Source organism: Anoplopoma fimbria, chromosome 12 (assembly GCF_027596085.1).
Source record: "Anoplopoma fimbria isolate UVic2021 breed Golden Eagle Sablefish chromosome 12, Afim_UVic_2022, whole genome shotgun sequence".
Lineage (NCBI taxonomy): Eukaryota > Metazoa > Chordata > Actinopteri > Perciformes > Anoplopomatidae > Anoplopoma > Anoplopoma fimbria.
In genome coordinates this window covers 1,669,651-1,697,034 of record NC_072460.1, presented here as the reverse complement: position 1 = coordinate 1,697,034, position 27,384 = coordinate 1,669,651, and the positions used below count along the sequence as shown (strand labels likewise).

The window sequence follows — 27,384 nt, the reverse complement described above, 5'->3', positions numbered from 1 at the left end:
GTATGCAAAATGCAAATGGGATTTTTTTTTTAAATAAATAACATAAAATAAAAAATCTATATTCTATTTAAAGCAGCACTGATTGACTCACAACTTGCAGTGCTCCTGCATGCAGCTCGTGTGTCTTAAGTAACAGTTTGGATGCTCGTGCACTTCCGGAACTTTCGTAATGGTTTTGTTGTGCTGAACGCATGCAGGAACCATCAGGACCATCAGAGACCACCAGGACCATCAGAGACCATCAGAGACCATCAGATCATCAGACCATCAGAACCATCAGGACCATCAGACCCGACCCTCTTCTCCCAGCAGAGGACCTGATGAATGAGTGGAAGATCTGCATCCATCATCATCGCACACTTGCGCTCCTGAAGGTGAGACTCGCACACCGGGTTTATGAGCGCTCCTGCATGTCGTCAGTGAGGCTGCAGACAATAGAGCATCAGGCGGCTCCTGCTCGGCTCCTGCTCGGCTCCTGCTCGGCTCCTCTGCTGCAGGAGGAGCAGCCCTCCCGGCTTATCAAACACCACAGCACGCTGCTGTCCTTCTGCTTTTATTGGTTCTTTTTCTTCATAGCAGCCGGCTCCTCATCAGTGGTGGTGTCGGTGGAGAGGTGACCAGCGGGGAGGAATGAGCAGCAGGTTACCGAGCAGGCTGTTAGGCTGTTAAGGGCAGAGCCAGACATGGAAGTGGGTTATGTAAAGTGTATAAAATGAAGCTTAAATGTCTAGTGAGGTGGTTTAGGGAAGTGTTTGTGCAGACGGGCTGAAGCTGTAGGGCTGCAGAAGCCCCAGAGCAGGTCAGAGGGGTTAAAGAGCAGACAGGGTGCCTCAGGGTGCCTCAGGGTGCAGGGAGCCTCAGGGTGCCTCAGGGTGCAGGGTGCCTCAGGGTGCCTCAGGGTGCAGGGAGCCTCAGGGTGCCTCAGGGTGCCTCAGGGTGCAGGGAGCCTCAGGGTGCAGGGTGCCTCAGGGTGCCTCAGGGAGCCTCAGGGTGCCTCAGGGAGCCTCAGGGTGCAGGGAGCCTCAGGGTGGCACTTTGGCAGCTTCAGGGACAGGGAGCCTCACAGGGTGCCTCAGGGTGCAGGGTGGCCTCAGGGTGCCTCAGCCAAAGATTTGAGCCACCGGCTCAGGGTGTGGCATAGTGGGAAGTGAAATGGTCAAAGCCCCCGTGTAATCAGTGGGATAGTGAAATATCAAAGCTTCAACACTACTAAGTGGTAGAATCAGCCATATATATATATATATATATATATATATATGTTCAGTCTTATTTGTGTTACATATAGAATGTTGAAGAAAATGTTAGTGTTTGCCGACTCGTGGCTCGTTTGAATGCCGGCCAAGGTTAGGACGTTTGTTGTTTTTTATATATATATATATATATATATATATATATATATAACACTCAACAGGGATGTAACTGAAGTAAAGAGTGACTCTGACTTGGACTTAAAAGGATACTCCATTCATTTAGTATTAGACTCAGGCAAGACACTAATAGTAAAAAAGAAAGTAGAAAAACAAATTTAGCATAACTGGAAACCATTTTTTATTCTTCATGTTATTCTTTGTCAAAACATAGCGCCTACATTACCCAAAATGCAATGCAACCACCAACACTTGAGGCAGAGATATAGGTTTGTTATGCCTAGCGGCTAATGTAGCCTGGAGCAGGCTGCAGAGGTGTGATGGGCTCACTTTTTAAACTCCAAACCTTATTATTAGAACTGTCACGTACTGAGGTGACGTGCCGTTATCCCTCTGGAGCCACAAAAAGCTTTACACAACATTTTTCACATAATCCCCAGAATCTGTAAGGCTTTCATGTTTAAAATGGTTGGAGTTCCCCTTTCAAAGCAGACTTGTAGGGTGTTAAAACACGGATCCATGTTATTTAATTAAAGGGTAGGTCTGCCTTTTTTCAACCCGGTGGCGGCGTGTCTTAGCTAGGCAAAGTTCATTTTTCAGTCTGTCATTTAAATTCCAAACTCTTGGGGCACACAGACAAGAAAAGAAGGGCGTGTTTATCGGGTCATAATAGTTGGAAACATTTAATATACCAAGTGAACAAACTGAGTTGGAGTGGTGTTTTTGGTTGTATTGTGGGTGAGTCAGAAGAACTAATAAGCTTAATTATGGCTGCATTCCATTTATGTGTGCCTGTACCACAGGGTTGGTATTGATCATGCTTGGCCTGATTGGCCGCTTATTTCTCCCTCTGTGATGTGGCCACTTTACCTCTATGTACGTCAGTAAATTACATTTCCCAGAATGCCTTTTACAACCCCGAGAAGGGGGTGAGCTCGTTGTATACAGGAGGAGAGTGTGATGCTGAGAGCTGAAGAACTGGAGTCGTGCCTTTAAATCAATTCCCAACATGCTTTCTAGTTGCAGTGCGTTCTGGTCAGTTCGATGTGACAGATTCAGACACAAGCCCTTCTGTCAAAAACATGTAGTTTGTTGTTTAGTTGAAACTTTAGATCATTTGTCCTGCTGCAAAGGAAACTCATCATCTGTTGTCTTTGGCCATGTTATCTTTTAAAAGTCCATTTGTTGTGTTTTCATTAAGCTGTGACACATATTGTAGCGGTCACTGTTGCCTTACGAGTCCTGTTTTGGAGGAGTTTTGTAATGCTGACCGGGCATTTTGGTTCCAAGTCACCAAGTGTATCAGGTTGATCAACCAGAGGCAGGAAGATAATGTTCTAATAGTCTGAGGCTTTTCTGTGTGCCTCCACTGTCAGTTAGACTTTGTCCTTTTTAATCTGACCTCGGATCAGGTATCCAGAGAACCACTTCAGCCAGAAGCAACTTTAGCTGATGAAACCCTCTTGCTTTTCTTCTCTTTTTTTTCTCTTTTACTTTCGATCACTCTTTCAGGCCAGTTTGACAGAAAAGGGAGAAAGAAATGTTGCATGAAGTTTAGAATGTGCTTTCTTCAGTGAAGGTCCTTCTTGCCTTTAAGAATCTCAACTGCAGTAACTCGGTATCAAAGATTTTTTTTTATGTGGACCCAGGCCTTTGATTAAGATATGCGTTTGTGTGACGGTCACAGTTCATGTTTGCTCACATCAGACTGTCTGGAATGCTTTGCACTATGTTAGACTTGTTGAAAACACTAAATACATGAGTCTTATTTGTGTTGCATATAGAATGTTGAAGAAAGTGTTAGTGTTTGCCGACTCGTGGCTCGTTTGAATGCCGGCCAAGGTTAGGACGTTTGTTGTTGGTCCCAGTTAGACCCATATTTCAATGTATGATCTAGAAATGCCTCTGTGTCACTCTTTTCATCCCTTCATCCTTTCATCACTCCTTCAGCGTGTTCCTGCTACCGAGCTCAGCGGGGCGGCTGAATACGGGAACAGAACGTTCAGCACAGCCGAGCAGTGATGGAGGAGAGGGAGGGTGGCTGCTGCCGGCCTCCTTGACAGTTATGCACATTAATGGCAGGCGTGATGTCAACTATGAGAGGGGAGGAACTGCGTGTGCACAGCTTGACAGCACGGCTGCTAATGTCAATCAGACGGCTGTGTGATGGGCAAAAGTTGCAAATACTAGTCAAGCCTTTATATACAGCAGTACAGGAACACCCATACGGAGCTTAAACCCTCTGATGACCACATTTATAGGCCCTCGCTGACCCTCGCTGACCCTGCGTACTTACAGACATGGAAGGTATAGCATAACTTCAGCTAAAGTAGAGGACAATATTTAGTTCTCAAATTTCAGCAAAGAAAGCTGGTTCCCTTAATAATTATGTTTACATGGTCTTTATTTCTAGTTTGACTTTAAAAGGTAGATGGAGAAAAATAATTGACTCGTGTCAATCAGCATCATTGTATAAAATAGTAGACTACAGTGCTGATCATTTTCATTTTCAGCTTTTTAGTGTAAACAAGTGGTGAGGCAAAGTTGTAAAGAGCACGTCGGCCCTGTGGCGAAAAGGCAGCGTCTTATTTTAAGAAATATAAATTATTTAACACAATTTTCTACACGAAGATTACAAAAGTTAAAAGTCTAGAAAATTAGAAAATACTTTATATCTCATTTTACATTTAATATATATTCTGGGATAAACTGAAAATATGTGCAATAAATGTTGCCTCAAAGACAAAGCAGATAAATGTGATTTAATATTCAAGATCATAATGTTTAGTAGGAACTTAGCGGTCCTGCTTTACCATCTACAGCACAGCTCAGAGAGACACACGTTCAGAGATTACGTGTGTCTCTCTGAGCTATGCTGTAAATGAGGACAGAAAGGGAGCTCCTCGAACTCGCTGAACCCAGCGACAGTGGGGGAGGGACGGAAACGCCAGCGTCTGATTGACCGACACACAGAGAGAGGATTGGCGCAGGGCGGTCTGACTGACCTCTACTGTTCATTTTCATGCAGGACTGAAACATCACACCAGGGAATGTTGATTGTTGTGAGTAGAGATTTAGTAAAGGTTTCAACTTCCTCCTTACGGCCACACAGTCAAAACCTCAGCTGCTTCTCATGTTTTAGTTATTCTTTCAAACATCACGTAGGGAGTGGTGGACCGCTGTGTGTCTGACCTACTAAGACTTCACCAGCTTGCTTACTATAACTTTTAAATCTTTAATGGCAGAGGAATGTGTAGGCATGGTCAGCAATTTCTAATTATCATCAAGAGAGGCGGGGAATTTGGGATAAAGGAACAGATACAGCAAGGGACCGCTGTCCGCATCGAAACCTGCTCTACATTGTACATATAATTTAACATGCAAACCTCTGTCTAAAACTGGATCTGGAAGGATAGGTCTCTCTTTCTCCTGCTCATGTTTGGTGGCCGCTCCGCAGTAAAGGAAAGGCTGGATGAAGCAGGGCGGCTCCGTTGCCAGAGGAACAGCCTCACGACTGAAAGGTCACCGACTCGGTTCATGTTCCTGACGAGCTGTGTCTTAACTGTGACATTTTGGTCCGCTGCTTATTACAGTAGGTATTATAGAAACGCCTCAATACAATGCAGTTTGATACTATGGCCTGAAAATGACGGAGGGGGAAATCAGCTCCTGTGTGACACTCAATGAAAGTGGAATCCGCTTCATAAAGTTTATTTATTGCAGGTATTAGATTGCATCATAATGGAAAGGTGAACCTGGTGTGCATGTTACATTAGCTGTTGAGTATTTTAAGTATATTTTAATGTTTAGGAATATATAAATCTCCCTATATCAATTAAGGATTAGCGTTAAAGTGGGGATCTTCCAAAGTTACTGTCATTATTTGAAATTTTCCCTTTGTGTTTTCTTTCTTGCCTTAATGTTAAAATCAAAACTTCGGATCTCCATTTTTCTGTGATGGATTCATTTATTGATCCATCGGTTGTTTTGACAGAAGTAGAGGTAGTTTTTCAAGTACTGTATGCTTGTGAGTTATCGTGTGTGTGTGTGTGTGAGTGTGAGTGTGAGAGTGTGTACTGTTCAAGTATTTGTAGGTCTTGAGGACACACACAGATGAGTGTCACACCCCAAGGCTGTGTGTGGGCTGTCAGCTGTAGGAAGGTAAATGACAGAGCATATGGTTGCCTTATTTTGCCTCACAACTGTTTTTCCTTTTATGGAATGATTCAACCAAGTCTGTGTTTGGGGAAAATCCCCGTACTGCTGATTAACTCCCTTCAGGGCCTCATCCTGCAGGGTATTATTTAAACTTTTAATGATTTAACGTCCTTCTCAAGACGTGAGCGCTCGTAAGGTGTTCTCCGAGAGTCCAGTGTTATATTGAGTGCGAGCTTGGTTAGATTTGTTGGATTTTTGGGGCCTTCATGAAGCGTCTTGCTCTTGTTCTTCTATCTTTGTGAGGGCCAATAGAGTTGTAACTTGGGAGGATGTATTTTTTACACTCTAAATTCTGAGTGAAATCCTCAACGTTCCACATCATGGAAACACAAAAGACTCCTGGATCATTTTAGAATAACATACTTTAGCTTTATGTTGTCTCCATCAGTTTTAATTAGTTCTTTGTCTTATTCCTTCAGTTTCGTACGGTGAATGGCTGTAAATGCTACGACACCCATGAGCCTCAGCCAGTGTTGCTATGGACACAAAGCCAGTCAGATGTGCCAATTAAATGTCTTGATTAATTCAGAACTGCTTGTTGTGGAAAGTAGAACCAAGACACAGCGCCTCAGTCTCATGTACTGCTAAGTATTTTCATAATTGATTGTTTTCCTGATTTGTAATGACATGTAAAAATAGAAAATTGACAAAATGCCCATCACATTCACTCTGAGCCCAAGGCCATGTTTTCAAATGACCCGTTTCTGTCTGACCAACAGTCCAAAAGAGATTCAATTCCCTCTCATGTGAGAAGCTGGAACCAGGAAATGTTTGGCAATTTAGTTTGAACATACCTTGAGAGTTTGAGTTGTGTAGTTTTAGGTTCGGGTCAGTGATGGTCCTCTTAAATATAGAAGGCCAATTATGCGTGTGTGTTTTGAGATCATGTTTCTTGTCACGTTTCTTGTAACCTGAATATTTAAGATTCCTTCAGGCCTGACCTGTCTCTGCTGTGTTTGTTTCTAGATTACATTAGTTGTTAGTGTAGTTTCATTTGTTGATCAGTAACCTCCGATAAGAGGCTCTCTCCTCTTACATGGGTATAACAGATGCACCTGTTATTATTAACATTAGTCATTTGTTGAACAGTATCCATGGCTACACCTCAGGCTCGTCTGTTATCTTGTTTATCTTCATCTGTGTCCCATTTCAGTTACAGAACTCTGTTTGTGTGTGTGTGTGTTTGCAAGTGTTGTCCTTTTTTGAACTCATTGATGGTCAGTAACGTCTGTTCAGAGTGGGTGTCATGTTTGTCCCGGTTCAAAACAACAGCAAGTGTTTTTTGAAGGTCACACAAGTTGAACCTCAAAACCTTGAGGCGAGCCTCCACAGAGTCAGTGAAAGCTACGAGCATGCACAAAGGTGTTTATGCTCACCTCGTTGTCCTAATTAACTGTGAACTCTTATGTCATATCAAATATTCATGGACATACTTTATCGTCTCTATACAAATATTTTCTGGCTTGCCCGGATGGTATGATAAAAGAATCTGTCTAACATCTCGATGATGGAGGGAAATTGACTCCTGTCAAAAAAATCATGGCTAGTGTTTGCGAATCAGAATTAAAGATATAGTTGAGTAAAGTCCTACCATGAACTGGATGAGACCATGAGGGGAAAGGTGACATAAACGGTTATGTTAATGATTTCATGTTTCAATGATTAAACTTAACTGTTCGATGTCAGTGCAGACGTCTTCTTCTCAGTGTCAAACTGTATTTTTTTTTCTCTCAGGCTGTTCTGTATTGGCTGCAGGTTGAATAAGCTGCCTAACCTTGTGACTGAGGTTCATATGGGTTGAGCAGAGAAGACCCTTCCCCTCCAATGTCCCTATGTGACCCTGAACTACCCCAATGACCCCACTTAACCCTCCCTGATTGGCTGGAAGGCAGCCAGCAGCATCCAATCAGAGATCGTCTTGGCACAATGATTTCTGATCGCTCTCTTGCTGCCTCTCGATCCCCCCCCAGTTCAACTACACGGACTCAGGAGGTATTGATTAAGGGTGTGCACTTCTCCATTACCCAGGAGCTAATAATCCTCATTTGATGCGGCTCAGACATTAGAACAAAAATGAACACAGTGTTTTGACGTTGTCAATAAGAATTTGGAAGAGCTGAATTGGTGTCTTCACTGTCTGACTTCTGAAAGCTGGGTGAGGATTCCTCTTTATTCTTGTTTTCTTTGTGAAGACTGCTCTGATGCTGCAGGCCAAAAGGAGCACAGGTGGGCGGGGATTAGGGACCGCTACTGATAACACAGCAGAGTGCCGCACCGACCCCCAAGGCACTGCTCTGCAGCCAGAGGGAAGGGAAAAGCGGTTTGGCTTACAGCTTTACAGTTTTGGACGGTGTGTTTGGCTTGTGTGTGTGTGTGTGTGTGTGTGTGTGTGTGTGTGTGTGTGTGTGTGTGTGTGTGTGTGTGTGTGTGTGTGTGTGTGTGTGTGTGTGTGTGTGTGTGTGTGTGTGTGTGTGTGTGTGTGTGTGTGTGTGTGTGTGTGTGTGTGTGTGTGTGTGTGTGTGTGTGTGTGTGTTCTTTTTAAAAAATGAGTTAGTTCTAGGCTAAGGATAAGCTAAGGAGCAATGAATGAAATCTGTCAGCAAAGGTCATAGAGGTGCAAATGTGTGTGGGTTGGAAAAAAAGAAACTGTAAGGTGGTTTTCAAGCCAACTTTCAAGCTCAGAAATAGAGGGAGGGAGAAGTGGAGAAATTAGATTGTGTGTGTGTACAATGTCCTTGCATCTTGGCATACATCTTGTACAACTTTTGTTCTAGTAAGCTGAACAGTGGCATTATTAGCCAGATCTTATGTAAGGAAGCTTATGCAAGCAGCTGTCTTCTCACTGCCCCCCTCCTTTATCATTCTCCTGTCTCTGTGTTTCTCTCTCTTACTCTCTCTCTTATAGGAGGTTAAGCGTTAATTACATGGTGTGTTTGTCTGTGGGTGAATATATGAAGAGCTTTTAACGATTAAACCCTCAGTAGGACACACTTGTGTGTAGGAATGACCCTGTGTTTTCAACATGAATCACAAACTAGAGTCTGTTTGCTCAACACATTGAGTCAAAACTAGTTCAGCCCCCCTTCAGGAGTGGCCGTTAGGAGCATGTGACCGTTTGGAATGGACTGATGGCTTGTCTGCCGGTATTGTTGCTTGCAGCGTTGTCTGTGACCATAAACGTCAGCTGCATACGACATGCTCAATTCAGAAAAGCCCTGAAGCCCAGCTGTTGCGAAGCGCTCTGTTCGAAAACAACAAAAAACAACATTAGAACAATATTGAATGCATGATAAAAATATAAAAAACAGATTTTGTGGCTGTTTTCTGGGGAGAACCTCTATCACATTGACTGTTTGATATTTGACATTAAAGTCAGAGTTTCCCACCGGCAAAGGATTTGTTATGGTTGGAGGGTGGGTTGAAAGGAAGGTGAAAGGATGCTTGTGACTGCAATGAAACAACGTTGCAGTCACAAGCTTTGGCATTTATGTACAATTATAGTTACTGAATGTTTTTATTCTGGCCTGACTGTATAATCAATTTCATTTTCAGGTTGTATCAGAACAAAGAAATGCAATGCAGTCCAACTATATATTCAAAGCGTCACACATCAGTCTTACCCTATAGAAGATGGTTGTAATCATTCGTCAGTCTCCCTGTGGCTACTAGTGTTCAGTTAAGACCCCGATGCTAGAAAGACTATAACGCTCAGAATGTGCTGGGACCTGTCTGCCTCCAGGATGCAGTAAAACAGCACGCTGTAGCAAGAACTACCTCCTCTGTGGCTACATCCACACTACTACGTTTACATTTTAAAAAGCATATCTTTTGCTATGTTTGCATTTAGCGTCCACACTACTTTCTTTTAATATAGAGCTTTAGAGTTTTAGAGCACCGACAATGAAGGAGTCTAGAAACGCTACCGAAGCCAGGTGAATTTGAGAACTCTGGGGTTACCTCGTAGTGTGGACAAGCTTATACACACAAGTTTTAAAAAATGACATAGACATCCTCGTTCGCTACTTGATTTGGTCTTAGCAGCACAACGTGTCCTTCCCTGATTCGTCACGACCTTATCAAATTAGCCTTTTCCGGGAGAAAACCTCAGCCTTGATTATCGATCGACTGCCAGTGGTTAATTCAACATTGATTAAAGGAGTATATGCTATGCTGACCTTGTTGTCTATAACAGCAGCAGTTGTGAAGTTAAATTCTGCATTTTATAATTCTACTCCTGCTGAAATGCGGAGGAAGCAGCTGTTATTGGAGCGATTAGAGAGCGGCGTGTCAAGCTGGGGTTATCAGCCCTACGGGGCGGATGTTTGAAGTCAAAGTTTATGATTGAAGGGGGGGATATTTCATAGACCAGACAATTAATCAATGAATGAAAAAAAGTAATTGACAGAGTAACTGAGAAATTTGTACAAAATTGCCAATTTTTAGGAACTGCAAATATCCATCCATCCATCCATCCATTTCCTTCCGCTTATCCGGGGCCGCCCGGGTAAGTATGTATCTATTTTTAGGGGGCAGCAAGCTAAGGAGGGTCCTCCAGACGTCCTGCTCCCCAGCAACACTTTCCAGCGTTCCCAGGATGTACATGTAGATGATCTCCTGCTGGGTCAGCCTACAGTGTTGCCCTATTTCTGCTCGAGAATTTTAGCTTATCTCGTCCCCTCCCCCTTTGGTCATGGGGTTGTTTTTAGGACACCAGACAGACCAGGCTGCTCCCCTCCCCCGTGCCTCTCCGTACTCCTCCCCCTTCCTCTCTCCCCTCCCACATCTCCTCCTGTCATTGTACATCTCCCCCATCCTCCTTCATGCCTCCCTATTTTTATTTTCATCCCCCCCCCTGTACTTTTTATATATTGCACTCATCAGCATCCCGTTTCCATATTCACTGCATTTAAATTGCTTCTCGCTCCGTCTGGCCCAGCTAAAAGAAACGCTGTACTCCTTAATGCAATGTTGGCTGAATGTGATGTCCTTGGAACACCTCCTTGGCCCGCTGTGTGAGGTTATGTAAGGTAAGATGGTTTAGGGTGTAAAACACAGATGGTTTCTTCTTTTTTATTAAGATTTAGCAAAAATGAAGATTTCTTTGAAAGGGTGGTCCATTCTCCTCCCAGTGTTGCAGTTTTTTGTTGTACAGACCGTCAAAAATGTCGTTGGACAGTGTTACTGAACTTGTGAATAACTTTTACTTGAAATCACTGCATGCATCAGCTTTTTCCCCCCCGCATTACATCCAGTAAATGCACACATCTCTTCCTGTGAATCCCTTATACGTTTGTAGGCAGTTTAATTTCCCCTCTGTAAAGGTGGTGCCAGTAACAATGACAGCTACTAGAGGCAATTACAGAATGCAAATACATTGAATAGCTGTCGCTGAAAAAATGCAGACCAAGAACATTGGGATTTTGTTTAATGACAACCTGAAGGATTATAACTTGTGAGTCATATTCACAATTGTTTCACAAATAAGCTACATTGCAAAACTTGATTAGGATTTTGAATCAAACTGTTTTGGTCCAAAAGCACAGACTTAACATTAGCCTGGTGGTTTATTTAAATGTCTGCAATAACAGTATCTCTCGACCAAAGGTAACTTTAATGTCTCTGCTCCCAAATACATATCTACCATCAGTCACTGACATGAGGTGTCAATGAGCAAATGAATGCTTTATTGAAAATGTAAGGTGATGCATTGCTTATGTTGTTTGTGTTTTAGTGTGAACAACAGTTGATTTAAACTTAAAAAGTGCCCAAGTTGTAGAATGCCAGTTTTTCTCATTTGACTTTTTAATGTGAAAACTGTCTTGTTCAATGCCAAAATGAGGAGATTACGTACGATGCAACCTGTGGAGAATGACAGATCCGTGCAGAGGGGAAAGCAACACATTACGTTTGTAGGTCTGTAACCTCCTAAGTTGACTTTTATGGACACAACATGACAAACACCGGCACAGAACAGTGTAATGCAATCCATTGCAACATCCCTGCAGTAAAACCTACCTTTCTAAAGCCTCTTTTTGAAACTATATCAGGGATTAATACCTACTTTGGTGGTCATAAAAAATATTATTTTTATTCCATTTTAACGTGTTTGTATAATTTTTCACACCCAGTGGACGTCCTTCATAAAACTGAGTCAATACACAGTCCCGGGAAACGTTAAACATAAACTTCACAAAGTTATTGCAGGCCCCTTGCTTGGGATTGTGTTATAGTGGTTGTGGGTCATGTCCACCTCCAGGTCGTTAAAGGTTGTCTCAAGTAAGAGGAAAGAAAGTCTAACCTTCATGCTGCAACAACATGGAGCTGCTTAGAGAAGCTCACAGTCTGTATGTTATACAACTGTTTAGGCCTGACATGAACTGAGTTGGCCTGGATCCCCTGGTATATAAAGTAACATAAAACCTGATGGCAATGAATGAAGCGTTTTTTTGGCTGGTTGTTACTTCCAAGTTCTTTAAGCTTATAACATGCTGTACGCAGGAGTACATGGGAACGCTTTCTGTTCATTATAAAGGTAAAGTTACAACACTACTATTTGCTTTGGTACCAGTGATGCTTTTAGCAGTGACCTCTTGTTGACAGGTATTCCATATCTGTAACAAGATAGCTACTCTGTTTGGCTTTGACTGGCAGTCTTATACATAGTTGCACCAACAGTATGTTCACAAGTAACAGGCACACATTCCAAGCCAAAGTCTGCAGCCAACACTTCCCCAGCATGTAATGTTGCTTAAGAATTTCACTGATCCAAGAACTGTGCTTGGTCCCAATTTACTGTAGTGCACTTTTCCCAACAGTGTGTCCTGTGGTTGAAAACGCGATTACAGTGTCACGCTTTCTGATGCATGTGGTCTTTTTGGAGAAATCAACAGCAGATGTGCCATGTGCCATGGTTGTATGGCCACATAAAGTCCTTGAGGAGGAGGTTGTTTAGGATGTTTGGGTCGTACAGAGCAACTGAAACCACAGGTCATGTCCTGTCGTCTACCGACTGCATATATTGCTTTCTTTTGCAGGAACTGTGTTTAGAATTTAGTTGTATCTAGTGGTGAGGTTGCAGATCGCAACCAACTGAACTCCCCTCTGCTCACCCCCCCTTTCCGAGAGTTTTAAAACGATGGTGGCCTTCAGGTAATGTGAAATAGAGGGGGCCTTATCTAGAACCAGTGTTTGGTTTATTCGTTTTGGGCTACTGTAGGACATGGCGGTTCAACAGTGCGGACTCTGTAAAGAGGAAGATGAACGGCACATTATACGCTAAAAAAACGCAACGATTCTTAGTTTCAGGTGATTATATAATGACAACATAGTTAGGAATATTTTATTTCATTTCGACCAATAAATCCCATAATTCCTACACGCTGTTCCCTTAAGTGAAGTTTTATTTTTTTACTTAATCCATGGCAGTAAACAATGCAGAATAAAATGAGATTTAATGAGAACACGATGATTTTGCTCTCCAGCTTACTGCTATCATCTGACATACGCCACGGCCCGTAGCCGTTACGCTACGTAAGCAAAGCTCAGGTAACAACACACACAGAGGGAGAGTGACTTCATTCTCACAGGTAGACATTACTCCACTATATGTTTACATAGCTAAATGTCATTTGCTGCTATATTATGTTCTGAATATCAAACAGAGAACCTTTTTAAATAGATTCTGTGATCTTGCATACATCTCAATACAAGTCTATGTTTGGGGAAACCAGAACATCAGAGTACACTTGCGTTCACCAGGTTCTTAGTTTTAGTGATGTAAAACTGCCCCGTCTGGCCAATAAGTCATCTTGGCCGGAGCTACCTGTTGTGTAATCTGCTGTGTAAAGTTATGCAAGGTGAGCTGGCCGGTGATCAAAGTAAACCTTGCTGTGAAACTGTGTCTGGACTCATCGGAGTGGGTGTGCATATTATTCAAAGCCTTTGTTTTTTACCAAGCGAGACAACTAAGGCGATAATTCTTGTGTACAGTGGTAATGTAGGCCAAGGAGGTGTTTTACCATAACTCGGGAGGTTTTGTGATTTAGAAATTTGTTTTCTTAATTGCTCAGAAAGTTGAATGACATATTTTTGCGTTCCGTTGTTACAATTCAGATTTTATTTTTTTTGCTGTACATAACATAATAGTGCTATAAAACAAAAAAAAAGACATAAAACAAGGTTTTTACCGGACTACAGCTGATAATAAAGGGCATGGCAGGAGTCTGTGGTTTCAGATTATGATTGTCTCACTCTGGCACACAGAAAGCCTGGGAGTAATGCGAATGTAATTTGCCTGCTGCTGAGAGATGGTGCTTTAAAAGCATCCCAGAAACTCTTGAGAGCTCTCTCATTGTGTGTCTCTCTCTGTGGTACACTTCCCTCTTTCCATCGGCTCTGCAGCTCTGACTTCATCTGCGTGTCTCTCACAAATTCCCTTCTAATGCTCATGATCTGTCTTTTAGTACATTATTATCCTGCAAAATCTCCCTCCTTGATATATATATATTTATATATATAATTATATATATAATTATATAATTTTTTCAGTGATGTCTTTTGGCCATTCAATCAGTCGTCGTGTGTATCTGCAGCAAGGGTGTGTTCCACCAGACAGAAATGTAAAAACTGAAGACTGAACCACCTCTTCTATTTAGGGGAAACTCAAAACTCCATCAATGATTTGGAACATAAACGTGAGAGGATTTCTTAATCATAGATTAAAAAAAACTTTAACAGCAGGTCACTTATTATGTTTCCGAATTGAATGTGTAATTAGTGATGACACAAAGGAAGGGGGGGCGTGTGTGTATCAGAGATGATCAGATCATGTCTTTTGTGGCCGCCCAGAAAAATAATCGAAATGTTATCCTTTACTTTTCTATTGTCATCTAAAATGGTATAAAAACAGGCAATACAAATGATTAGGGAATAAATAATTGTATTTTCATTTAAATATTTCCTTTGACTAAAAATAAATCTTTGCATGAGTAGTTTTAATCATGTATTGTAAGCTGCTTAGAGCTAGTGTTCTGAAGTCAAAAGGTCATAATGCTCTCTAGTTTCTATCTTATATTTCTGTGAAAACGCCTTCAGGCAACTGCATCACGTTTCTAATCAAAAACTACATTTTACAAGATTAGATTTGAACACATCATGAGAACGTTATTATTTACCTTTGCTCAATACTCAATTTTACTGAATGGGTCTTGAACCCATCTTAATGTAACCCAATACAGCCGTTAGACGAGCAACAGTGTGAACATTCATATAGCAGCAAACAACCTCTGCCTACCTGAGCAGAGAATGAAACAGTTTTCCCTCTGCGTGAGACAGGTGTCAGAGGAGCGAGACGAGTCATTAACTGTGCATCAAGATTTCATTTGTTTTGTCTTTGTGTACGTCTGTGTACTTGTTCTTCTATTCATTCATACCTGTGCTTTTGGTTTCAGGTGTGTAGTGCAGCCATGCTGAGGTAGCAGCAGCCTGCAGGTCAGGATGTCTGCTGAAGAAGAGGAGCGTCTGAATGGGAGGAAGCTGGCGAGAGAGATCTGCTACATCAGTGATGAAGACGAGGACAACTATGGAGACGATGAGGACGAGTGGATACCTGGTGAGTCAGAATGCTACATTATGACCATCACTATACTTTTTTTTTCAGCGGTGTGTACTGCTTTGGTTTGAATTCATTATGGACAATCCCATCTCTGACTATTGTCAAGAATTGAACAGGAGAGCATTGATAATGTCCAAACAAGCAAGAGCATACAACCTAAAACACAAAGGATTATGGGTTAAAAGAGAGATGTTCACAACTGCCGAGCATGATAAAACAAAAGGAGGGCTGGCCGTGGTTTTGCCACAATATTTATGTATATAGTTTTTGTCTCCTTCCAACAAAGACTACAGCCTCTGATTCACGGACACTTTTTTAAAGACTTAGAACTGTTCGAACAAACCAGCGGCTGTTCAGTCCACATGTGTGACCAGACAAGCTCTCCACATCCGCCACTGGCCTTCTGTCCTCCCTCAGGAAACAGACTCCTCTAAACCCCCTTGTCTCCTCTAACTGCTTCGGTTGCCAGTATTTGTTACATAACTCAATGAATCATCATTGGTTCTATTAGATGCTTAGTCGTGTGTGTGTGTGTGTGTGTGTGTGTGTTGTTTCTCTTGCAGTGTGTTTTTGTGTGTAGGAGGTAAGATTTAAAGTTTCTACAAAGACGTAAGTCTTTGGATGACTTTGACCTCATAATGGGGAAAGAACAGCCTGCGGTTTTAAGTATTTCAAGGTTTTAGGATTTGGAATGTGGGAGGAGGGGAGCACGATCAGAAAGCACCTTTCACATTTCATACGCTTAATGTAGCATAGTACCGTTCCTCCCATGTTTTTTTTCACTTGTTGTGCAGTGAAAAAAAACCCATCTCAAGTTCTGAGGTATTTAAGTTTTGACAAAATGAGAGAGACAAGGAGAGAGAATAAATGCAGGAACAACAAATGTCATTGAATTTTAAATCTGCGTTTTCCATTTTCTTGAGCGATAATGCTTTTGCTCCTCCACTCAGCCATGTGTGTTCTCTTGTAATTTGGTCTTTGTGAGCAGACGTTGAAAGAGAGAACACTTTGTGCGTGTTCACCTCTTCAGAGAGCTGTTTGAGAATTAAGATCAACCTCTAACGTTTGAAATGGGTAATCAGGGTGAAGGAATAGGTGTAATTATTGTGACGTAAATGAGGGCCATAGTCGTACCCTGTCCTAGTCTGTTTCACTACATCTGTGTTTCTTTCCTTGACTTTTCCAGGATGTCTTAACTCTGAGATCAGGTTTTTCAGTAGACTTAACGACCAAACGAGCAGTGGATTAGTATGAAACATAGAGAGGCGTTATTTGTGCGCTGTCTCTGTTGGGTGGCTGCAAGAGAGTTATTGATGATTGCTGAATGAAATGCTTTATGTTTCCATTGTGGACAGTGGGCCAAAATGGAATTCTGGAACTGGTGACAGTGACACACTTTACTGATTTCTTTTGAACTAGTCAAATGACCAAGGCAAACAGTTCAGTGTAGGTTCTACTCTCATTCTATTTATTTGTCAACACTCCCTGGCATCTGCTGAATACGTGTCATGCAGCGCTGCAAGATCGCTAAAAGAGCAACACAGGAAAACAACTATTATCTGCAAAGAACTCTGATCACATTAAGCTCACTGATTGAGAACGTATATCTTGTTCCCGTTCGTTTCCACCGGTTGGCTAACCGTCTCCTGGCTGTAGCTCACTATTTCGCTTACAGACACTCGATCGTCTCATCTGTGTAAACTTCATAATATGCCTAAAAAAGGAAAGTTTGAGTGATACAAAAATATTCCCACTCTATCATCACTTATGACCCGCTAGAAGTGTCTGCATGGTGGTGTCTTGTTCTGCAGAGACCCTGCCCTCTGCCTGTATTTTCTCTTTTCTTATTATTTCACTATGCTTGGGACGTTTATGGCTTCAGAAAAGATTATTTGGGCCCTGCAGCCAATAAGCAGGCTGGACAGCCCGTCCCAGGTCAGACACAGACAATTTGTCTCACCCCTCAGCGTACTGAGGTTCACAGAAGAGAGCAGAAAGGCCACACAGGATGACGTGTGCCTTGGGCTGCAGTAATTCAAACCCGGAGAGATAAATGCTGTGTTCACAGACGGCAACTGACAATGTGACTACGTATTGTACCATTAACTCTCCGCCAGACAGCGAAAAAGCATTGGTCAAACTATTCATTTAAAGAACTGCGGCTGTATTTTGGAAAGTCATTGGGTAGCTCTGTGACATCTATTTGAGCTAAAACAATGGAAGAAAGGGATTAAAAATCTGAAGGATTTCCAGTAGGCCTACTTTCTGGTCAAACACATTTACTTAACCTAGACCTAGTTACTGTGGGTGTTATGACATTGAATGCCTGAATTAGTAACAGTCTGATAGTTCTTCAGCTGTCTTAATAAACAAGTTATCCAGTCCAGTAGAGCAGGGAGTCCGTGTTTGATAACCCTCTAATGTGGCAGCATGTGAACATGTGAAGAACCTTTCAGCAGACACAGCCTGTAAGATGTTGTTCTGATTACAGTAGAGGTACCCTGCATGACTCAGTATAGCTGCTATGCTAGTTATGTAGACTCTCAATGCGTGTCTTTGTGTGAGAGATGGAAAGATGAGGATGAGGATGATGATAATGTACCAGTAATAACCCAGAAAAAGTGGCTCAGGTCCTTGAGCCCTCCTGCTTGCGTTCAGGCTTATGAAACACATCTACCACAACCATTGTGCAACACGTTCTATAACTTGTGCAGCGTAGCAGTCGAGATGGCAGAACTCTAAAGGCCACAGAGGTGGGTTTGAGGCTGTGAGGTTGCTGGTTAGATTCCTTTAGGAGGTGGGAACGTCTCTCCAGGAGAAAACAAGTGATGGTGCTGCATGTGTTTCTTTGATAGTGTTGCTGTTTTTTGAATGCACCTCTGAAAATGCATCAACAAGGAGGATGCATTATTTTATAACAACTCTTTTGCTTTGTAACTGTGACAAACACTAAAGAATACTAAATGTTCACTTGTCTTGCATGCTTATTTTTATGAAGTACTAAATGAATGCAAGACTTGTGATATGTAATGCAATTGCATTTTAAATGTGTTAGCAGAGGTATGTTCAAATGTTGCTTCGGGCTGGTCCTGCATGCGTTGCTAAATAAACTTTAAGGTCCTGTACATTTTGAGCCACTGGGGGGACATCTTGTATGCTGGATTGATTTACTGCACAGATCAAGAGGTGGACTCGGTTCTTTTAAATCACAAAGAACTAAGGCTCTCAGCTTAGCAGGTGCTGGAAGGAATGAAAGTTCTGATGGAGGAAAAGTACATTTACATGTTTATCTTCCTCACTTTGCAAGTCTGTTTTGCTCCTGCGATACCATCACCCCTCACTGTCTCCTGCGTCTGTCCCACGGTTGCCATAACAACCGTCACCAGGACGCTAACCCCCTTCAGAGTTGTGACGCTTTCCTCCTCAAGGTTTGACATCCCCGTCATTTCTCAGACATTTTCTTCTTCTCTTCCCCCATCTGATCTTCATTCCTCTACCTTCACCCATCTCCATTCAATGCATTCCTCCTGTCCCTATGTTCTTATTCATTCTTTTTCTGTTCAATTTTATGACTTGAGGTACGTTAGTATAAGCAAACAGTTGTTTTCTGCCATAATAATGCTCTGAATTTGTAATTTAGCACATTTAAACAAAACCATTTTGATTTTATAAATACATTTTAAAGACAGAAAGGTGCATATTTCAGCAGCGAATAGAGCAGAATAAGAAAAGTAAGTAGAAAAGGAGAACACAGAGACAGTGATAATAAAGAAAGTGGGAGTTTAATAATGTCATGCGGTTTTCTTTTTTTTACTTTGTTCTTTTTGTGATGTTATCTGCCATTTCATTAGTTTCTATTAAGTACATTTAGTCCCTCAGGATAGCCACGCTTTATGTTTAATGATCTATGGCAATGTATTATTCTCATAAGATTGCAAATGTCCTTGCAAGTAAACCTAGACTGATTCACAATGTGTGTAGACTTTTGGGACTTATTATCATTATGACTTGAAAATAAAAATAAAATAAAAAACAGAAGTCCTACTTGTCCCTATTCTGAGTTGTTCTTATCAGTAGAAGACCCTGTGTTTTTACAGAGATACACAAACTTGTTCATGCACGCGCATTAAGCTTTGTGAATATCACTTTTAATTAAAAAGATTTTTTTAAACAATCTGGGGATTTTTCAGCAATAAATATGTTGGGAAAAAGATGATGAGCCTCAAGCGGTTGGAAAGCACCTTCAACAGAAAAATACAGAGAATTACCCCTCAAAGTACACACTCGTGCTAGAGAAGTGTGTGTGTGTGTTTGTTTGTGTGTGTGTGTGTGTGTGTGTGTGTGTGTGTGTGTGTGTGTGTGTGTGTGTGTGTGTGTGTGTGTGTGTGTGTGTGTGTGTGTGTGTGTGTGTGTGTGTGTGTGTGTGTGAAGAAGCGAGGCCATATGTCTAAAAGTGACAATGAGGAATGAATTCGGGAAGGTGGTACCAGTCCCCAAAAATAAAATCCTCCTCCTCAGCAACACGATGCTGCTGGGAGATCCGTTCTGGGTCAAGTGTGTGCGTGTCCCCACCTTCTAATTGTGCATCACAGGGTTTATAGTGTGTGTGTGTGTGTGAACAGATTGAGGTGTGGTGTGTGTGTGTGCTGCATGCTATTGGCTCTCTGAGCTCAGATGAGGCTGTCATGAGGTTTAGTCACATCTTTCACAAGACCCACACACACAGTCATATGTACACACACACACACACACACACACACACACACACACACACTTACTTACTCCAGAGAGCAGGAGAGTAATAGTCTGTTAATTAGCCTGTTGCTCCCCCGCTTGTGTGTAGGCGTGGGCAAGCAGAGCAGAGTACACTCTCACTCTCTGAAGAAAAACAAGTAAACATGTTTCCTCCCACGAATGTTACAGACACCTGGTGGTTTAATCAGACGCATCACCTTCCCCACTTCCATCAAAAGTGAACCTGTTGAACACCAGGCAGTTGAGTACATGTTGAATTTAGATTTGCCCGGGTCCTTTCCAATAAGCTACTTATATTGACTTAGATGTTGATTGAATATGTATCGGACACACTGAAATAACAGCTGTACACCTAAATAGACATACTGTGTTATTCATGAGTAACTTTCTTTTAAGTTTTACTGTCAGAATGATTCCTGAAATGTATGTGATATGATCAGCTGTTGGAGTTGTCTGAACTACAGAGGGTCTTGTACAGCTGTGTTACAAAGTGGAAGTACTTCCTTCACAAATTATCTTTGGCAGAATACAGACACTGGCTGCAGAGAGCACTTATGCGGGTAGTAATGTTCAAAAGTGATTCAGGAAAAATGTAAAAATGCCCAACAGACACTGGCTGCACTGCTGGGAGTTCAATTGTGTGGACACTTTCCAAAGAAACCTCAGCTTGTGATAGGTGGATATGTGCTTTGTTTACATTTGCAAGACTCGGAGGTCAACAATTGGAAATTTCAATTTGGAAAAGTTTGACCTTTGACCTCTGTATGTTTTGCTTTGTCAGAACTTGATATCAATCACTGACAAAACTGAAAAAAACCAAAAAAAAACAGCTTTGCAGGATGAGGTGAACTAAACAGTTGAGTTCAGAAAAAAAATAGATTGGCTTCATTTATGATCCATTTAAATATGCTCGCTTCAGTGTCTTTTAAATATTGTCTACATTTTGGGTTTAGTCAATAAAATTGGACCACACTTTAATATTATTAGAATTAAAGTCAACTTTCTCTTCCTCAACTTATGTTGTTTAATAGAGCAACAATCAAAAACACCATTTCCTCATCATTTATACGGTGGAGTCCTACTTGTGTGACTGACATGAGTTTATTTATAATCCGCCCTTTTTAGAAATGGTCTGGAGAGGAGAGTCCCTTATCTGACTCTCTGGTGGGTGAGAGTTTTCAGGTTATGCAAACACTAATAATTTAGCTTAAAAAGCTTTGGATTTAATACTTGTTTCTTTACTCTACAATGTCATGATTCTCAATAAATCCGGAGATTTAAAATACTGTTATTAGTGTAGCAAAAACAAACTAATAACATACTAGTCATGTATTTTTACCTGTTGAACCTTTTTAGAACACAATTCTATTTCATGACATGGCTGTCTGTGATCAGTGGTACGGCGCCTTTAAAGCCAAACAGCCCAAAAAAACTACACTTTCATTTTATATCCGCACAACAAATATAAAGACGTCATAGCTAAATGTGAAGTAGAGCTCCTGTGTGTCCTCTAACTGCTCTAAAACTTCAGTGTTGTTAAGACGACAAGAACGTTGTGTCTGAGGTCATCTCACCCGGTCACTCTGAACTTCACCCCTTCAGCTTCCTCCTCAGTATTTCACAGATTCTTGATGTGAGCCTCATTCCCTGGATTATACCTCCTGTAGCTATAAACATACATTTGATTTGTGTTTATAGTTCGACTGGTTCATAGTTAATACAAGTACTTTTCCATATCTAGACTGAAACAACAGAAATGGAACCATAAGTATTGACATCTACTGTATACAAATGTTGATTTTTTTTAAATTAATTTTTTCAGGACACACACACTTATACCTAACAGATGCCCAAAACAACCACAATCTGATGCCATGCGGGCAGCATGCGTTTCATCGTTTAAAAAGCAGCATGTGTGATGTGTTTATAGCGGCAAAAGACACACACATGTTACAGTTTGTTGCTGCGTCGTTGCTCGTTACAGGGAGTGGATCTAACTGACTGCTGACTGGCACACTGCATGCTATAATGGATGGTGATGCCTCAGGTGGTAAGCTTAGTGATGTTGAATGTCTTTATTGGTACAGGGTTTTTGTGTAGTTGATGGTATACATCACCGTCCTGTTTTCTGTTGGACCTTAAATAGCGTATTAAATAGAGTCGTCCCCTTTGAAGCCACATATGAAACCACAGTATCCATGTGCATCGTCAGTTAAAGTTGTCGTGTTCAAAAAATGTCAGTTTCACACGTCTTTACTTAAAGTTACTTTCTTACAGTTACATTTGTTTAGGTGCAGAAACAACTTTGGTCTGTGTTGCAAATGCCAAGATTCCCTCAACCCGTGTCCTGCGCTCTCATTGGCTGTGGTTTTCCCGGCTGTAATTTGTCTGTGAATCATCAGTGAGCCTCTCTGCTTCGCGTCTTTGAAGAGTTCACACATAGCTTTCAAACCGCAATTTCCGAGCGCCGAGCCAAACGCAGATTAGCCTCTGATGTGGGGTTTTTTTGTCAGGGAGTGGAAAATTATTGCTAAAATGAGATCAAAGCAGAACCAATCCTGCCAACCTTTTATTAAAGGAAGTGGGCTTTCCACTTGACTACCACATGATTGGTCACAAATAGTGTTGATTATGTGATTTGTTGGTCACTATCAAGCAATGTAACATATTGACACCTGCTGTTTCTGCTGCTGCCAGTGTCCCAAGTACATTTTATTACTATAAGTCAAGTAAAGGATCGTGTTTCTTCTTCCGGAACAGTGCACAAGAATACAAAATACTGTGACCCAAAGTGCCTGCCCCTCCCTCTCTATTGGTCAATGTAGGTTATATAAAAGTGAAATGCGAGCTTTACTTCTTCACAGGAGGAGGCGTGGCTGGATCCGAGAACTGTGGTAGTGGGGCAAAGGTGGTTGGTGTGTGTCTGTGAGTGTGTTCATGCTTAGCCAAGCAGTCCTCCGCCTCACAGGGCCGCTGTCACCGCCTCCTCTCGCCTCCTCTCGCCTCCTCCCCCACCTCAGTCTTTCTTACCGTGCTGCTCCTCCCCCCAAAGGCTCCATAGCAATGTGGGTTAGTGTGTGTGCAGCCATGTGAGACTGGGCTCTCACCTTCCACCGTGTGTGTGTGTGTGTGTGTGTGTGTGTGTGTGTGTGTGTGTGTGTGTGTGTGTGTGTGTGTGTGTGTGTGTGTGTGTGTGTGTGTGTGTGTGTGTGTGTGTGTGTGTGTGTGTGTGTGTGTGTGTGTGTGTGTGTGTGTGTGTGTGTGTGTGTGTGTGTGTGTGTTTGTGTAAAGTGATCTGTGAAGGATAATCTCACACAACCACCGAGGGTTTAAAGGGGTCCTGATGTTCACAGGATTTGTTTTGAAACAGCCCCCTCCACTGGCTGTCGATGATTTTTCTCTCCCCCTGATTGTTTTTTTTTTTTACTCATTCACTTCATCATTTCAACTGTTTGTTTCACATGTAAGAGTTGCTGAACGTGTTTACTTTTACAATGTGTGATACTGTCACAAGAAGCCAAAGTATAGTAGCACATGACTTACTTCATCTCTGCTCCTTTTCATCCCCTCTTTTCTCTCTCTTATCTTATGATTGCCTCGTAGAAGTCGTAGAAGTGCCTGAATGAATGTGAAATTCACAGTTTGCAATCATATGTTGCCATTTAAATTTCTCTTAATCTGTTTACACCGAGTATTTACATGTGTCTTGGCAGTAATGAAAAAATAACAAACTGTCTTCGTCCACAACGTCTGAATTACAGAAAAGGCTCATAGATATACATTCTGACTGTGTCAAACATCTTGGGCAATTAGAATTTCTTCTTCTACTTTTAAGAAGACTTGGCATGGAAATTGTTTTTTTTGCCAAAGAGCAGGAAGTGAAATCCAATCACAAGTGGTCTCTCCAGACACGCGACTGATCTCAGATCTAGAATTGAAATAAATGTGAGAAAAAGGAGCTGACAAAAATGGGACAAATTAGATTTTAATCGATTTTAATTTAGGTGAGAATTGATTTTAATTTTGGATATTTTTGTTAAATGTAAGTTGAGGACCAAATAAGAGGACAGTTTTACAATATATAACTCATTTACAGTCAATAACACCACAAACTGAAGCCGAAATGTTGAGTTGAATCTATTCTCTTAAACAGTAATTGTTTTTTACATTCAAAGCTTCACATAGAAGCAGTCAAAAAAACCAAACTCTGTCAAACTACCGTTTTACTTAGTTCTAAAAGGACAAGACTTGATATGAGGTACCTAGAGTATAGTTATTCTGTATATGCCTAAGTCCGGAAAGACTAATTATAGTGATTTATGTTGGGATTCATTTTTTGATTCATTTCTTTTTTCATTTTGGTTAATATCTTCCTCTTTCAGTCGTATCTTTTCTTCCTCCTCATTCCCACACAATTTTATCTTCATACACTCAAATTTCAGTCGGTCTCACGGAATTGAAAATAATTTTGAATGGGTTGTTGTTAAAAAATAGTTGTGATCTCTTTGCAAGATTCCAGTGAAATGACTACAAATCAACACGTCCAGATGTTGTAGCAAACACTCTTTCTCTTCTCCCTTCTTTCACCCTTTTTTTCCTCTTTCTGTCTCTTTGCCTGTCCATCTCTTCCTGGTCGAACACAATTAAACCTGTTACCTAAGGCAGCCTCTCTGGAGAGGGTGTGGCTTGCTGACATCACACTCACTCCTGTGTCAGTTGGCTGGGGGAGGGGACAGAGATAGGGAGGAGGAGGAAGTAGACAGGAAAACCAGCACAAGTTAGAGGGGGATTCCTACACACGGCAGGCCGGGGCAGCTTTCAAGCGACTCATTGTTTTGTAATTGTCCCAATGGCCTTCTGTCCTCAGTGGAGAGCCGGTAAAGCTACGGGACGAGACCAGAGCTAGACTCTCTCTCTCTCTCTCTCTCTCTCTCAGACACTTTGAAACACTCGCTTCAGAAGGGACACTGATTGTATTAGCAGCATGAAGGAGGAACATGTAAAAGCTGGAGTGATTTTTCTCAGAGTGAAAGTGTAGAGGAGGCATGGCTCTCTCACCAGAGTAGGAGACAGAAACAGCTCTCCACCACATGACATGGGTGAGTAGCTTACACTCTTTTTTTGACTCCCTTGTTCACTGTGTGACTGTTCTTCTCGTTAGTTGACACATCGGCTTCTTCTCATCTCTCTTAGTGTCTAAAGCTCTTGTTCTAAGTGCACGTGTGCAGGCACAGCTATCACACTGACCTGTATGTAGTGCAGTGCCAAGTCTTTGACCCGGGCTACTCAGGCAGAGAAGAGTTCCATAAGTTTCATAAGGTGTGTTATGAAAGAGATGCAGTAGTTGTCCTTTTCTTCCAAAGATGTATGTATGCTTGACTCGATTCACAACAGCTGTGTTGGTATTTTATGTGGATTGTGGGTAAATGGTCCCATTTAAAGCAGATATCAACATGACGACTCTAGAAGAAGCCTAGTTTTATCTCTTGTTTACCTCAAATTCCAGTGTTTGATCAATAAGCCATATAATCCAGAGTGAAGTGTTGTCTGTAACCCTGCATAACTGTTCCATCTGTTCCCCTGTGGAAGCTAACAAATTGGATTAATTAGCAGCAGAAATCCGACAAATTTGCCTCTGGACATATTTTACTCTAGTGTGGGACTTATACAACACGGATTGTAGAAGATGTACATATTGTGATTCCAAGTTGGTGCTAGAGTAAGTCCAGATATGCACGTGAATATGTGGTTTTATTATTTATATGATGACTGTTGATAATATACCCGAGTCGTACATATTGGTTGACTTATATATATATATACCCTTTAGGAACAGGACACCTATACATTGCCAATAGGAAAGCCATTGTTTGTCATGTTCAATGTCTGAGATGCTTAACATCAATGCTGTCAGAGCTGGTGGCTGTTACAGGGTTGGTCCAGCAAGAAAGATCCTTAACTTTATCAGATGGTGGAGGAAACAGTTGTGAGTATTTAGTTTTTTAAAAGCCATTGCTTGAAACATTAGAACCAAGACAAAGTTAAGTGTAAGTTACCTTTTTAAAATCCAGCGTTTCCTCATTAACATGTCTTTGCCTCAGTATCACCACCAAGTGTTAAAGGAAGCTTCTGCACGGATCATGTAGCTTTAGTCACTTGAGTTAGTGTGCCGGTGTTTTTCTTGGACCTTGACACACATTTCTGCAACCACATTCCTCCTCTGTGCCCTTCATTCTGCTTCACACACACATACACAAACACACATACACAAACACACATACACAAACACACATACAAGCTGTCGTCTGTCTGGGTCAGCAGCCCCCCCCCCCCCCTGTCGTTTACAAGTGTCCATGTGTGAGAGGAAGTAGGCTATTAGTTTGACTTGGTACTTGAAACCATCAAATTCTTCATCCATGGATTTGTCTATCTGTGTGAAATATGTAAGCACTGTTTGTATCGGCATCATCATATTAATACTTGCAAATGCAGTTGTGTGTGTACTTAAATGTATTTTTTACAGACCATCAAACGCATAAACAGGCAGCACGAATGTGTGTGGGTGGCTGCTCCCGTACATACTGTGTATTCGTGTGTTTTGGAGGTATTCTTTTTAGAAATGGGAGGCGATAAGGGATGACTGGCCGTACGAGTCCCCCCTCAGTGGGCCCCGGCTCCAGCATGAAGGGTTATGTAAGTTTTTCAACTGCCAGCCCTCCTGCATGCCTCTGCCTCACATTCTCATTGCAATTTCCCAGAGAGGAGCACACAGAGCGGTGGGCTAGTAATCAGAGAGGCAGTCCAGTCACTGAGGCAGTAGATTCACCACCAGCCGAGTTCACAACAAGGCTGAGAAGAGGAGAAGCACTCCTCCTCACCATCGTTTCCCCTGAAAGAGGAGGCTTTTGTGAGTTTGACAGTGAGATTGACATCAGGAGATAAAAGAGGAGAGGGAAAAGGAAAGCTGAGAAGAACTGCTCTTTTTTTTTACCCGATAACCATGCTGCTCCTGGACGAATCAGAGTCATTTGCAGGTAGGTGACATCATCAGCCTGACCCATGAGGCAGGTTGGGCGAAGGGATGAATCCCTGACGGTTGAGCACAGAGATGATAACAGAGATGGGTGGAAACATGTGTAGGTAGCATAGAGAGGAAACACAATGGGGATGCAGAAAGGTTTGGGATGCCAAGAACAGGAAGTAATGCTGCAGAAACGCTCAATAGTTCATCTTATGAGATGATGACTTTTAGCGGCGTCCGGTGAGGACATGAATGTGGTTAGAGAGGATGTAATTAGCGGTAATGGAGGAGTTTGAGAATGAAAACCATCTCAGAAGTTTCTAGAATGATTGACGCCTGTTAAGTTACTTAACCTTGTTGTGTAACACCGGGTCCATACCTGCTTCAGTATGCACGCTCCATCTTCCTCA

General features: G+C 41.8%; 1 protein-coding gene across 3 annotated transcripts in view; it reads left to right on the top strand.

Annotated features, from left to right (window-relative positions):
* The first annotated feature begins 4,881 nt into the window (after positions 1-4,881).
* LOC129099816 (helicase ARIP4-like) overlaps positions 4,882-27,384 on the top strand; it is a 49,589-nt gene continuing 27,086 nt past the window's right edge. Inside the window, exons 1-2 of one of the 3 annotated variants that reach the window (XM_054609203.1) lie at positions 4,882-4,959; positions 15,035-15,195. In XM_054609203.1, the coding sequence (XP_054465178.1) occupies positions 15,081-15,195 (115 nt within the window). In that variant the 5' untranslated portion in view covers positions 4,882-4,959; positions 15,035-15,080. Of the gene's footprint in view, positions 4,960-15,034; positions 15,196-25,032; positions 25,053-26,713; positions 26,988-27,384 lie in introns of those variants that run through there. The other 2 variants (XM_054609205.1, XM_054609204.1) reach the window with 2 other exon arrangements.